The sequence below is a fragment of the Nomascus leucogenys genome, chromosome 3 (assembly GCF_006542625.1).
Source record: "Nomascus leucogenys isolate Asia chromosome 3, Asia_NLE_v1, whole genome shotgun sequence".
NCBI lineage: Eukaryota > Metazoa > Chordata > Mammalia > Primates > Hylobatidae > Nomascus > Nomascus leucogenys.
The window spans coordinates 130843239-130857230 of NC_044383.1; the positions used below are offsets into that span (position 1 = coordinate 130843239).

Sequence of the window (13992 nt, forward strand, 5' to 3'; positions counted from 1 at the left end):
CTTCAGAAAGAAATGCAAGGACAGCCTGATGCAGGAAATGGGCTTTTTGGAATTTGGTCTGTTGTCACCTGATGCCATGTGGGGATCCAACAGCAGTGCTGTGTTACTGGCATAATTAATGTTGGAATTCAGAAAACTTAGAGCCTTTTGGCCATATTTGAATATGTTCCTTGGTGTCTGTGGGGAGCTGTAGTTCCCCAGCTACTGCCCTCTATTAAACACTTTCCTTTGTCAGGCATTTTGCTTCTGCCCTCTAGAGGTTTACAATTGAAAACTGCTTACAGTTGACCCTTGACACCCAAAACTTAACATGTTAACAGTCAATTAACACATATTTGATATGCTATGTATTATATACTCTTATTCTACAACAAAATAAGCTAGAGAAAAGAAAATAGAAAGTATTAAAAGACAAAATATATTTAATGTTCACTAAGTGGAAGTGATCATCATAAAGGGTCTTCATCCTCGTTGACTTCATGTTGATTAAACTGAGGGGGAGGAAGAAGAGGAGCAGTTGGTGTTGCTGTCTCAGGGGTAACAGAGGCAGAAAGGGTAGAGGAGGGAAGAGAGGCAGGCACATTCAGTGCTTAACTTTAATTGAAAAAACTCCACGTGTAGATGGACCCTCACAGTTCAAACTGGCACTGTTCAAGCATCAACTGTACAGGGCAAAGAAATGAGGTAAGAATTACAGTGAAAATTCCAGATGGTTCTTAGTTTTTTTCTGACACCTTCTCTAACTCATATGAAGCTTATTTGACTTATTTTTGTTATTAGCTTAAGTTTACCAATGATACATTTGACATCTGAAGGAAGTGGATTGGTTCATTATGCAGACTTGTATGTTTTATGTTTATCTCTTTAAAAAAAAAAGAAAATAAAGTCTTCCCTGTTGAGTTGTTTTTGAAATCATTTTACTCTGTATGGGTTTAAAGCAGTTCTTTTAATTTGTAGATAACTTAAAAAATAAATAATTCTGTGTTACTCAGACAGCTAGCATGGACACATTTCATATATGTCTTTAAAAATTCAAAATTATTAGTTATTCAATGGTTACAAATGGATAAATACAAAGGAAGCTATTTGTTCGTTTTAGTTAACTGTCAAAATATGTTATATTTTTTGAGAGAACAGTTTTTGCGTCAGGCAAAGAGAAAGAAGTTGGTTTTATATGTATATAACCTTATTTTTTCTCTTTGCCTCTTATTTTTAATTCTAAAAGTTAAATATATAACATATATGTAAATAACCAACTATTCTCTCTTTGCCTCTTATTTTTTAATGCTAAAAAGTTAAAAAATAAGCAAAAATAAGATTAGAGTTCTTCTAGTCTAATTTTTTTATGCTAAAATGTTAGATACAGAGAGAAAGAATTTTATAAAAACTGATGTCTATGAGCAGACCTTAAATTAATGTGGGCTCTAATTTTCCTTAGCCAGATGTTTAAATTTAGAAGAGTCATCTCCACACTCAATAAATGTATAGATAGATACATGGTAGTTTGATAATCTGCTTTGTCTCTTTGTTTTCAGTTAGTGAATGAATGACTTAAAATTGATTAAATTAAAAAAAATTTTGTCGTTTTCATCTAAACTCCTCCTTCAGGCCTTTGCAGGCCTCCCCTTGGGCAGTGTGTGCCTGGATCATGCATTTCTCCTGTCTGTTTCACTGTAGGCAAACACCACACATGTGTAAGTCACGCATCACCCACACTGCAGTCCACCATTCCTTAGAGCCTCTGGGCTTGAGTGAGTTCTTGCCTTTTCTCAAGCACTTCTCTAAACCTGGAATTCTTTCCTCACTTCGTGTGGATCTCTTGTATTTTATCCATTTTTCAAAGCCCATTTCAAATCGCACCTTTCCAGGGAGCCTTTTCCAGTTGTCCTTCCTCTCCTAGAAGTAGTAGCTCTAGCAGAAATTTGCGTATTCTTCTCATAGGGCATGTTTACTCCTCCTTTTAGTAAAGCCATCAGTATGTCTTTCAGAGCAGGGGCTCTGCCTTCGCCTCCTGTGCACACCCTCCTGGCTCTAGCCCCAGCCATGCCTACCATAGATGTTGTACACATGAAGAGTAAGGATGGGAACAAATTTGTGAAGACCAACGGATGTGGGGACTGTCTAGTACTTCTTCTTAGCTACAGGTCACCTCTGTGTCTAGAGTACTGACTGCTCTAGTACTTCTTCTTAGCTACAGGTCATCTCTGTGTCAGAGCATCATTGGAAGTAAACCAGGTTAGGGACAGATTGTGACAATCTTATAGATCAGGCTTGATTCAGCAGGCAGTGGAGAGCTGTTATTTTTCTATAAAACCTGTTTTTTAGTATGGAGCACCTTCAGTAAACTTTGTATGTAATGATGTACATGATAAAAAACTGTTTAAGAACAATTAATTTGGCTGTGATACAAAGAATGAAGAGAACAGTGCACAGGCTGTTTGCAGGAGTTAAGATGAGGAGAGCAGTGTAATATTTGAGATGTGTTGCCATTTGGAGTAGAGTGAGAGATTTATGCCTTGCTACATTTAAAAGCAAAAAGAGCCTGGCAAAGGGAAAGCCGGAAAAAGAAAGTAGGAAAAATTAATATTCCAAAGAGCAAAAAATGAGATAAGATTGGGAAGTGACAGAGTTCAGATTCAAAAGTATGAAAGTGTGGTAAAATGTAAGAATAGAAATGTGTTTGTTTCTTTAAAAGCTGAAATTTAGCTAAAAAGGATAGATTCTTAAATTGAAGAATCAAGCTAAATACTTGAGACTAGAAATGCCTTTGTTGTGATGTTGTTATGTAATGTAATGTAATGACTGTACACATTCCTTCTTCTCTCCTGGTTAGTGGATCTCTTAGAGTTGAGTACAACAAATGAAATCTTCAAACAGCACAAGTTGAACCAAAATGACCAGCTCCTCAGTGTTCCAGATGTCATCAACTGTCTGACAACAACTTATGATGGACTTGAGCAAATGCATAAGGACCTGGTCAACGTTCCACTCTGTGTTGATATGTGTCTCAATTGGTTGCTCAATGTCTATGACACGTAAGTTTATATTTTTCTCATTAAAATACAATCATTGAATGAAATATGTTAATAGAAAATGCCGGATTTTTAAGTGAATTTTTTAATAAGTGCTTTCAAATTACTTTCCCAGTGGAAATATTTATGTTTGTTGTTGAAAATGAATGATTTTACAAGTCATTGAGCTTCTTAACAAACAATAGAACAGAAAAGAATGTACATCTTTCATTTTAAAATTTTGCTTCAATTTACAAAGACTGTCAAATTTATAGTATTCTTTGCCAAGAAGCTAGGGGAAACAGTATAACTAAGTCCTACTTTCTTCTTGTTTCATAATGTCTCAGAGTATTCTTTTTTCAAAATAAAAAATATTCTATTTATTGTTATGAATTACAATAATTTATTAGCTCATAATAATCTGCTCTACAATCTTTGTAATCCAACTGAAGAGTGATTTGAATGGCCATGAACGAGATAGTCTTTTAATACTCGCTTTATTTGCATAGTGGTTGTGTGTGTGTGTGTGTGTGTGTGTGTATGTGTGTGTGTATACATATATGGTGTTTTAAATAATTTATGCTACAGGACACTTTAATATCTGTCATTTAATTAGGTACTCACTGTTCATAAAGCACACTCAACTCCCAGCATAACTCATTTGCCATTAACTTGGCCCTTTTGAATACGACAGTGCATTTGTGAAATAGTTCTAGAAAGACCTGCTGTGGGCTGATATTTCTGAAATATTAGGAATTACTAATTGTTCTGGTAGGGGGTTAAAGTATGCAAAGATGAAATAAGAAAACTAGAACTGGGCCGGGCGCGGTGGCTCACACCTGTAATCTCAGCACTTTGAGAGGCCGAGGTGGGCGGATGACCTGAGGTTAGGAGTTCGAGACCAGCCTGACCAACATGGTGAAACCCTGTCTCTACTAAAAATACAAAAATTAGCCAGGCATCATGGCAGGTGCCTGTAATCTCAGCTACTTGGGAGGCTGAGGCAGGAGAATCTCTTGAACCCAGGAGGTAAAGGTTGCAGTGAGCTGAGATCACACCACTCCACTCCAGTCTGGGTGACAGAGCAAGACTGTCTCAAAAAGAAAAAAAAAAAAAAGAAGAGAAAACTAGAACTGTTGTTTTGCCTCTCATACCCAAAAAGTTATTGTCTATTAATTAGCTACATGAAAATTTGTATTTACCAACCTTTGATTTAGAGATAAAGAAGATAGATGATCATTCATAAATGCACACATTTAGGAGCTGATTGGTTCTGTATAAGAAGTAAATAATGATGATGATAGCTTTAGCAATGAGCTGACTAAAGTTTGGGTTTTTTTTTCTATTCCTTTTAGTTTACATGTAATAACTGTACATATTTATAAGGTACACAGTGATATTTCAATACATGCATACAGTTTGTAAAAATCAAATCAGGGAAGTTAAAATATCCATCACCTGAAATATTCATTACTTCTTTATGTTGGAAACATTCAGAATCCTCTCTTCTATCTTTTGAACCTGTGAGATAAATTATTCTTTACTATATTCACACTACAGTGCTGTAGAAGATTAGAACTTATTCCCCCTACCTATATGTACTTTTGTACCAATTAATGAAACTTTCCCTATCCTCCTCTATTTTTTTAATTAGAAAAGTATTTTATCTTTCAGCGTTCACAAATATCATAACAAAGTCTTTCTAAATAATCAGCCACTGTGTGCTTGAGGGCTCTTAAGAAGCTTGCTGAAGCATGAGTCTCAGTTACCATAATGAATACAGGATTTGCGATATCCCTGTCTGATATTTTTAATACATTTCATTTTAATGCACATTTTAAGTTCTCCTAGGGTAAAATATTACCATTAGCCTTAATCCACCATTAAGTTGCTCTTCAATAATTTAAATCCTCAGAAGATACTTTTTCATAGTAAATTCACCAAAATAGTTGGTCAAAGATGTTTTAACTACAAAGCCTGTAACTTAACTTTTACATCCCAGGAAAATTGCTAAATTAATAGAATACTTAGGAACTCCATTCTGTCCTATAGAATATGGTAGAGGTGTACATCTTGAACTACATTTTAAGGAAGAACTGGAGAAGAGGTTCAGTTGCCTTCTGTTGTCCATGACTCTGACACAGTGTTTTGGTTTTCTGGGGCTGCCATAACAAAGAATGATAGACTGGATGGCTTCAACAAGAGAAATTTATTTCCTAACAGTTCTAGACACTAAGAGTGTGAGATCAAGGTGTTGGCCGGGTTGAGTCTTTATGGAAGCCACTCTTTCTGGTCTGCAGATGGTCGTCTTCTCCCTGTGTCTTCACATGATTTTTCCTTGTCTGATGTGTGCTCATCTCTTCCTCTAAGGACACCAGTCACATCAGATTACGACCCACTCTAATGACCTCATTTTAATTACATCTTTAAAGACCCTATCTCCAAATACAGTCACATTCTGAGGTGCTAGGAGTTAGGACCTTAACCTATAAATTTTAGGGGACACAGTTCTTCAGTGCATAATGCACACATATGCTCTTTTCACCGGACAGCCCAAAGGGAATAGTGCCACTTGGTTGGGAGGAAGCAGTGTGTGAAATGGCGTGATTCATATTCTAGGGAGTTAAGTGTTGGCACAGTTCCACTTGCCACCATCAAATGGGAATATGTGGGAAATGCTACACTTTGCCACTGTTTCTCATTTAGAAAGACAGTATCTTGAAATTTCTCATTTTTCATTTTAAAGGAAAAAAAAATCTTTCAGGACTAATCTCCCATCTATGCAAAAGAAAGATGGCAAAGATCATGCTGGATCAGAATGGTGCCCATGCAGTGTAGCTTTCTATCTTGGAGCGGAGTACTGGGGCTTAATCTATGGAAAAAACAGTTACTCTTATGACAGTAATGTCAGACGGCCAGAGTTGGTTGCCCAGGTTTCTCTAACAACCATGATTTATTTATTAATCTCAATAATAGTTATTAACTCTTTTCAACCAATAATTTTCTTTGAGAATCAGTTAGAAATTACTATCTACCGTCCACTTAGGACATTACAGACTCATACATCTGTGAATCTGAGGAATGGTACCTTGTTCTAACACTTCTATTCATTCAGCCATCCTGACATTCACTCACTAATCATATATCAGTGACTGCCTTCCTTCCTGTCGTGTGATACAGCCAGAACTGGTGTTTTCAGCTTCAGCCAGCTCTTGATAATGAGTGATGCAAACACAGATCACAGAATTCTCAAAGTAGAAGGATTTCGGGATCTTTAATTCTGCCCTTTTCTCTTTACTAATTGAAAACCTTACCCAGTGAGACAGGAGAATTTATCTACCTATTACATATTAGTCGTAATTAAAGAACTAATGTTCAGTCCTTTGATAATCATTTGATTATTCTTACTATATTGCCATATCTAGGAAACATACTTTATTTTAAGTGAACGGTTTTTTTCCAATTTTAACATGTACCCACCTCCTGATATTCTGAACTTTGTATAAAGAATTTATTTTCATCTGTCATGGATGACAAGAATTCAAATTTTTGGTTCTGATTGCTGTGTGAGTTGGCAGCTACTTAACATTGGCATCTTAATTTTTCATCTGAAAAATTGAAACAAAAATATCCACTCTGCTTACCACACAAAAGGTGATTATGAAGGGCAAATGAACTAATATATGCAAAAAGTACTTCATAAAGATAAAATTGATTTCATTTATGAATTTGCAGCCTAAGTCATCTTCCCAGATTGAAAAGTCTTAATTTCACAATCTTCCTTCTGGATTTAATGGAAATCAAAAGTGTTGAAATCATGATATAAAGCAATAATCTGGAGTACTTGGTTTAAATGTGTTTTTTTCCTACCAAAAATATTAACCTCATTTGCTGCAGTGTCATTTTTTCCACTATTCCAAAGATGGTATAATTTTATAAAGTAAATGTCTTTATAGTTAAACCAATTTAAAGAGTTGCCTAGGAAAAGTATCAGGAGACTAAATATGTCAACACTGGGCTATGTCACTCACTAATATATGTTACTGTCTCCCTCTTGTCTCTCACATCCAGGTAGCTTATTTACATCAATGTCCTTTATTTTCTGGTCCCACATAACCTGTACAGTTTGGTCAACCAGTTAACCTTGATGCAAGTCTCTGACCCACCTGAATGCATCTTATTTGTTTGTTTTTGTTTTTGTTTTTTTGAGACAGAGTCTCACTCTGTTGCCAGGCTGGAGTGCAGTGGCGTGATCTCAGCTCACTGCAACCTTCAACTCCCTGGTTCAAGGGATTTTCCTGCCTCAGTTTCCTGAGTAGCTGGGATTACAGGCACGTGCCACCACACCTAGCTAATTTTTGTATTTTTAGTAGAGACGGGGTTTCACCATGTTGGCCAGGATGGTCTCGATTTCCTGACCTCGTGATCCACCCGCCTCAGCCTCCCAAAGTGCTGAGATTACAGGCGTGAGCCACCACGCCCGGCCTGAATGTGTCTTATCTCCAAGGCTCACACCCCTGTCTCTGTGCCTTTGCTCAGGCTTTCTCTGTGATACTCTACTTTCTCCTACTTGGGACAGTCATGCCATGACATACCATCTATGTCTGATTTCAGGTTTATCTTCTCTGTCACTTGTTGTGAAACTAATGGCTACCTAGACTAAATCACTAATGATAGGCAGCCACAATGATCTTGTACTTGATTTTTGATTTCCATACATAAAGGATTGTCCCATATGTTTTCTAGTTGTATTCTTATCTTACCTTTCTCAGCCAGTGTGTGAGTTCATCGGGGTAGGAATCATGTCTTCTGCTTTTCTCTTGGTCCCAACAGTACACAGAGCAATGCCAGGATCACAGTAAGCCTTCGTAACTGGTGATGGTGTGATGAATGGGTGATTGACAGTGTCAATTGTCTTCCTGATGATATTCCTTTCTTGTGTTGTGACAGTAGAGTGGGAGTCATGCTTTAATGCATATTATTTTGACCATTTTTCCCTGTAGGGATCACTTTATCCTTAGCCACATTCATGTGCTTGTCTCAGCCCATTCACAAAGCCTTCTGTTATCCTCTGCAAGTCTGTTGTCTGACTGGGTCCAGAGAGTAAAAATTTCCTGCTTTTGAAAGGAAGCAAACATTGTCTGTTTCATGTGATAATTAGGAAACTTCTAAAAAATATAAAGTAGAAACACAGTTTGTAGCATGGCTGTCTGTAGGGTTAATGTGAAACTAGTGTTTCTGTAATTGTGAGAAATGATTATATTAATTTAGAAATTCTGCTTAGAAGGGCTATGTTTATTTTAATATTAAGTATTAATCACTTCATAGGTTAATTCTGAATGTCATATACCTACATACTAAGGGTTCAGTAAGTTTATTAGATATGATTTAATATAAATTATAAACTCTAGCCTATTGAGGGAGTACTTTGAAAATACATTGCACCAATCCCTAAGCACGATTTCCTTTCTTATTTATTGCATATTTTATATGTCATAATATGCATACAGAAACTTCCTTCAGTACATATAGTTGAGAATGGAAGAATATCAATTAGTATAAGTAGTAAAAATATCAATAGAATCAATGATTAAACATAGTTTGGCAAGAAGACTGCTTAAAATTAAAGTTACAAGATACAAATATTTATGTTTTTTAAAATAGCCCAAATTGTTAACTTTTATACATTAATATATTTATGTAAGCTTTTAGTTATAGGTTTTAAGTGTGCTGTACTTGTGTATTAAAAACATATAAGAAAATGGACAATAAAAACCTAAAATGAAAACGGATCCTAAATCTGCAATAATAAAGATAACAATAAAGGCTTTTTTTCTGGGCTATGTGTTATTCCATAGGAAGGATAATATCTTATTAATTTTTGTAATTATCTTCCAATCCCTAGGACTGGGACTACTGTGACTAACATTTGGTAGATTACTCAGTAATTCTTTGATAAGCAATGAAATTAAGAAAACTCTGTGCTTTTAAATATAAAAAAAACATGTTTCATCTGGTTGACTTATAAGTGAAATGGAAATGATCTATCCTTAGCATTGTGTAAAACTATGTTCTAATGTTGATTAATTAATATATTCTGGTTTTAATTATAATTTGATACTTCCCCAAATAGGGATTTCCCATCTGTCTAAGATCACTGACTATTAAAATTGCAATAGTAATTTATAAAAACTGCACTGACAGAAAATTAACTATATACCAAGGGCTCATAATTTGCTGAATACTTAAATACCAATATTTATACTTAATTAATGCTTAATTACCAATTAGTATTCAGCAAATTGTAAGCTCTTAGTATATAGTTAAGTTTCTAGTCTGTGTTCTTGTTTTTAGATATATCACTAGACTTTTCTTGCTGTATGAAGTCACATATATAGTGTGTGTAGCTCTAGCTATTTTGAATCTTGCATCTATAATTATTAACATATAGGTTTAATTCATAGTCTTTTTTGTTTGTTTGTTTTTTTGAGATGGAGTCTCACTCTGACACCCAGGCTGGAGTGCAATGGCATGATCTCGGCTCACTGCAACCTCTGCCTTGCAGGTTCAAGTGATTCTCCTGCCTCAGCCTCCCAAGTAGCTGGGATTACAGTCATGCACCACCACGCCTGGCTAATTTTGTATTTTTATTTTTAGTAGAGACGTGGTTTCTCCATGTTGGTCAGGCTGGTCTCAAACTCCCGACCTCAGGTGATCCGCCTGCCTCAGCCTCCCAAAGTGCTGGGATTACAGGCGTGAGCCACTGCACCCGGCCAATTCATAGTATTTTTAAAGGTGAAGTCTTTTCAGCTTTATAATCATCATTTTCATTTTGTTTTAATTCGTTCTTAGTTCATGTGTTGTGTGCAAAGTGACTTCAAGCTGTGTATTCTTCTAGACTTGGCCAAACACTCTGTTAATATATGTCGTGAAATTATAGTATAGGTTTAATATTAATTGTTAAAAGTTAAAGAAAAGTTGCATCTTTAAGATACAATTATTTTTGATGGTTTACCCCCAAGAAAATAGATATTCAGAAACAACATGCTCTAGATGGTTTTAAATGCATCTAACACATTAACATTCTTATAATTTTAGGGGTCGAACTGGAAAAATTAGAGTGCAGAGTCTGAAGATTGGATTAATGTCTCTCTCCAAAGGTCTCTTGGAAGAAAAATACAGATGTATGTAAGACCTTTCTTATACCAACAGTGTTTTTAGTAATAATAATGATTATAACAATTTATTGGAAACTTACATTATATAATTTGTTAGTAGTAATAGTTCTTTCTCTTTTTTTAACCCTTACTGTGCCGATACCAAGTTAGACAAAGGGTGGCAATGCAAAGACTTGGGGCTTTGTGTGAAATGGAAAGCTGATTGTAAGTAAGAGGTGAGGTGCCAGGATGGAGGGAGACCCAACTACAAACTATATTTCATTTAATTCTTAGAATAATCCCTCCATAATGTAGGCATTTGAGATTTCCATTTTCTGGCTGAGAAAATTAATGCTGAGATAGGTTAAGAATCTAGTCTAAGACTGCAGAGCTGATAAGGGATGGGGCTAGAATTAGATACTAAGTTTTTCTGACTCCAAAGCCCAAATTTTTTTTTATTTCTTTATACTTCCAATGCTTAAAATAAAAAGATGAACTAGAACCTTTACGCACATAGACGATAATCCTAAATAAATATGTTTTATAGTTGTGACAAAATAAAACATGATTTTTAAATTTTTATTGTATTTGGATTTACCAAATAAATCAACAGTGTTCCTTTACCTGTCAGTTAATGAAAGGTATATTGGCTTTGGCAAAGTCTTGTGTTCAGGAGCCAAGGAGACCTGTCTTCAAATCTCTACCACATAGTAGCTGAGTGTCTTTGGGCAGGTTATGTGATTTCATTGAATATTGCCAACTAAAAGGTAATAGTATTCCCGTTTTACAGTTCAAGAAGCTGAAATTTAGCAAATTTTCTTCAACTGAAAAAATGAAGCTAATAATTCCTGCTTGGAGAAGAATTAGGAGTAATGTTTAAGGTACCTAGAAATAGCAGTCGTTGAATAAATGGTAGCAATTGCCACTGAGTCCCCAAACCCTTAACTACTATCACATATCTTTTGATTTATTTTTGTCCATAAAATGTGAATTTGATCCCACCATGCATATTCCCAGATGATTCTTTACAGAGAAATCCATACATTTGTGGGAGAGGTTTAGGGATATTCCGTGAATGGAGAGATACTAAAAAACAATAGGATATTTTGATTATAGACCCTGTAAACTTAGTTGAGTTTTGTGTCTTATGTCAACATGCATACATTTTAAAAGGTTTTATTTTCTGGGATTTCTGTGAGGTTATTGGATTTTGAATTTCAGGTCTAGACCATGATGGCTTGTTTTTCCTACATAGTTTGACAAGAATGTCAGTGAAAAGAAATGTGGATTTTTATAAAATGAAAAGCTGATTGTAGGATTAGGAGATAGGGTGCTATGACGGAGTGAGAGCCTAGTTAGCCATGCAGAAGAACGATTTGCCCAAGGCTTTTGCTTTGTGGCACTTTATCCAGAATTTAAGTGGTTTTCAGAATCATAATCATGAAAAGATATAATTTCAAAAGCTGAAAACGTTATCTTTTTATAATGATCAGGAAAGGAAAATGTTAATGAAAACATCAATGTTACAAAATTAGAAATGGATTTTTTATCATCTCTGATTTGGGGTTTCTTGTGCTTCTGAAACAATTTGGGTTCTCTGAAAGTAACAGTTACAGTGTGGAGCTTACTCTGAAATATTTGCAAATTCAGCCTCAAAGCTTGCATTGTGGATAATTCAACATTAACTTTCAGATTTTGGCAGGGGAAGCAGAAGGCTGTACAGTAAAATTTCTGATATTTAATTGAATCCAGGAAGTATGCCATTTTAGGACTAATTAAATAAGAAATCTCTTGGGTTTTAATCTTTAATCTAAATCTTTACTGGGATATCCAGACTTTGGAATGTCCTGGGGTTTTGTTTTGCTTTTTACTTCGAGGACATTCACCACTCTGATTCCAGTTTTTATTTCCCCGTGATATCATTATTGTTTCCTTTATTAGAATTAATATTCAAGACAATTTGCTCTTCAAATGCAATGGCAGGGCCACCATTCAGGATCATTGGTGTCTGTCTGAACATTGATTTTATTAATACAATGCCCAGTGTCAGTGTCTTCACCCCATAACACCTTCTTCTCTTGGTCCTTTCCTAAGAATATTCTTTTTTTAGGTTCTAACAGTGCCCTGGCCTTTATGCTTATAGCTGGCTAGCTTCTTTGCCTCATCAAAAACACATTTACAGACCAGGCACAGTGGCTCATCCCTGTAGTCCTAGCTACTTGGGAGGCTAAGGTGGGAGGATCACTTGAGCCCCAGGAATCGGAGGCTGCAGTGAGCCATGGTCGGACCACCACACTTCCAGCCTGGATGGCAAAGCGAGACCTTAAAAAAAAAAAAAAGTACACATTTTCAAACCATCCTTGTAAATTATCATTAGTATCTCTTCTGTGCTGATTTATTAGAATTTGAGTTTTTAGATTATGACTTTCTTATTACCCGCCCCTTTACCCTGACACTGCTTTTTATATCTGACTATAATGTTGAGAATGTGAATTTTTGTAGGAACTTTTATAAGGGTTTATAGAAATATGTCAAAATGTCTAAGGACACTTTTGTCCTTATGTTTTGTGAGTAGTTTTACCTTAATAGTGACATAGTGGTATAGCCATATGCCTCAAAAGAGGAAAGTTGGGCATAGTTGATCTTGCTGAAAATGTGCACTTTTCTGCAAAGATTATTATACATATGCATCAACTTTTATTTACTTAACAGACCTCTTCCCAGGGACTGGTTTAAAATAAACATCATACTAAGACTGCTGGATAAATATTTTTGTCTATGATAGTCTAATTTTTTTAATGGAAAGAAATAAGTAGAGCTCTAACCAAATCTAAGTGAAAAAATTATAATAAAAATCAAATTTATCTTCATTGAATTTGCTTTCCCTATGTATGCTTATAATTAAAGCCATACTTCATTATAGTTACTGTGTCAATATCACTGAGCTTGGTTCAGTTTGAAATTTCACCATTGACAGTGTTAGATCTAGCATTATATTCCTTATAAAAATAGAGAATGGACCAGGCACGGTGGCTCACGCCTGTAATCCCCAGCACTTTGGGAGGCCAATGTGGGGCAGATCAACTGTGATCGGGAGTTCAAGACTAGCCTGACCAACATGGAGAAACCCCGTCTCTACTAAAAATACAAAATTAGCCAGGTGTGGTGGTGCATGCCGGTAATCCCAGCTGCTCAGGAGGCTGAGGCAGGAGAATTGCTTGAACCCAGTAGGTGGAGGTTGCAGTGAGCCAAGATCATGCCATTGCACTACAGCCTGGGCAACAAGAGCGACACCCCATCTCAAAAAAAGAGAGAGAGAGAGAAAATGATGCATTTTGATCTGATATCAGGTACTGTTTGAAAATATTTTTAGAATCCAATAAATATTTACTCCACTTTCTTCTATTCTTGGAAAATGTCACATGAAGAGCATTTAGATTTTAAGTGCTTTTGAATTTTTAGAACTTGAAAATTTATTTCCAAAAAGTATTAATTTATATAATGAAGTGGATTGTTTGTATTTGAAATTTCTTCCTATTCCAAAAGTAAATTATCTTAGGTTATTAGCTTTATTGTTGAAAATAATATAATAATTTTGATCTTCAAAGTATTGTATATGGTGAATAAAAGGTAAACCAAGAGTGGACAAAATAGAAGAGTTTTAATTTTACTGAATTAAGAAAATTATAAAACAAATCAGTTTTTTAATGAATGGAAAATCCTAAAAACTGTATGAAAATATGCATGAATTTTTAAATTTGATTAAATGTATTTCATTACATGAAGTAAAACAAAAATAGTGGTTATAGCTAATAAGGAATGGG

General features: G+C 35.3%; 1 protein-coding gene across 3 annotated transcripts in view; it reads left to right on the plus strand.

Moving 5' to 3' along the window:
- Positions 1 to 13992, plus strand: part of UTRN (utrophin) — a 573765-nt gene that overhangs the window by 499814 nt on the left and 59959 nt on the right. For all 3 annotated transcript variants that reach the window (XM_030809793.1, XM_030809794.1, XM_030809795.1), the window contains 2 exons: positions 2834 to 3035; positions 10110 to 10195. In XM_030809793.1, coding sequence (XP_030665653.1) covers positions 2834 to 3035; positions 10110 to 10195 — 288 coding nt within the window. The remainder of the gene's footprint in view (positions 1 to 2833; positions 3036 to 10109; positions 10196 to 13992) is intronic.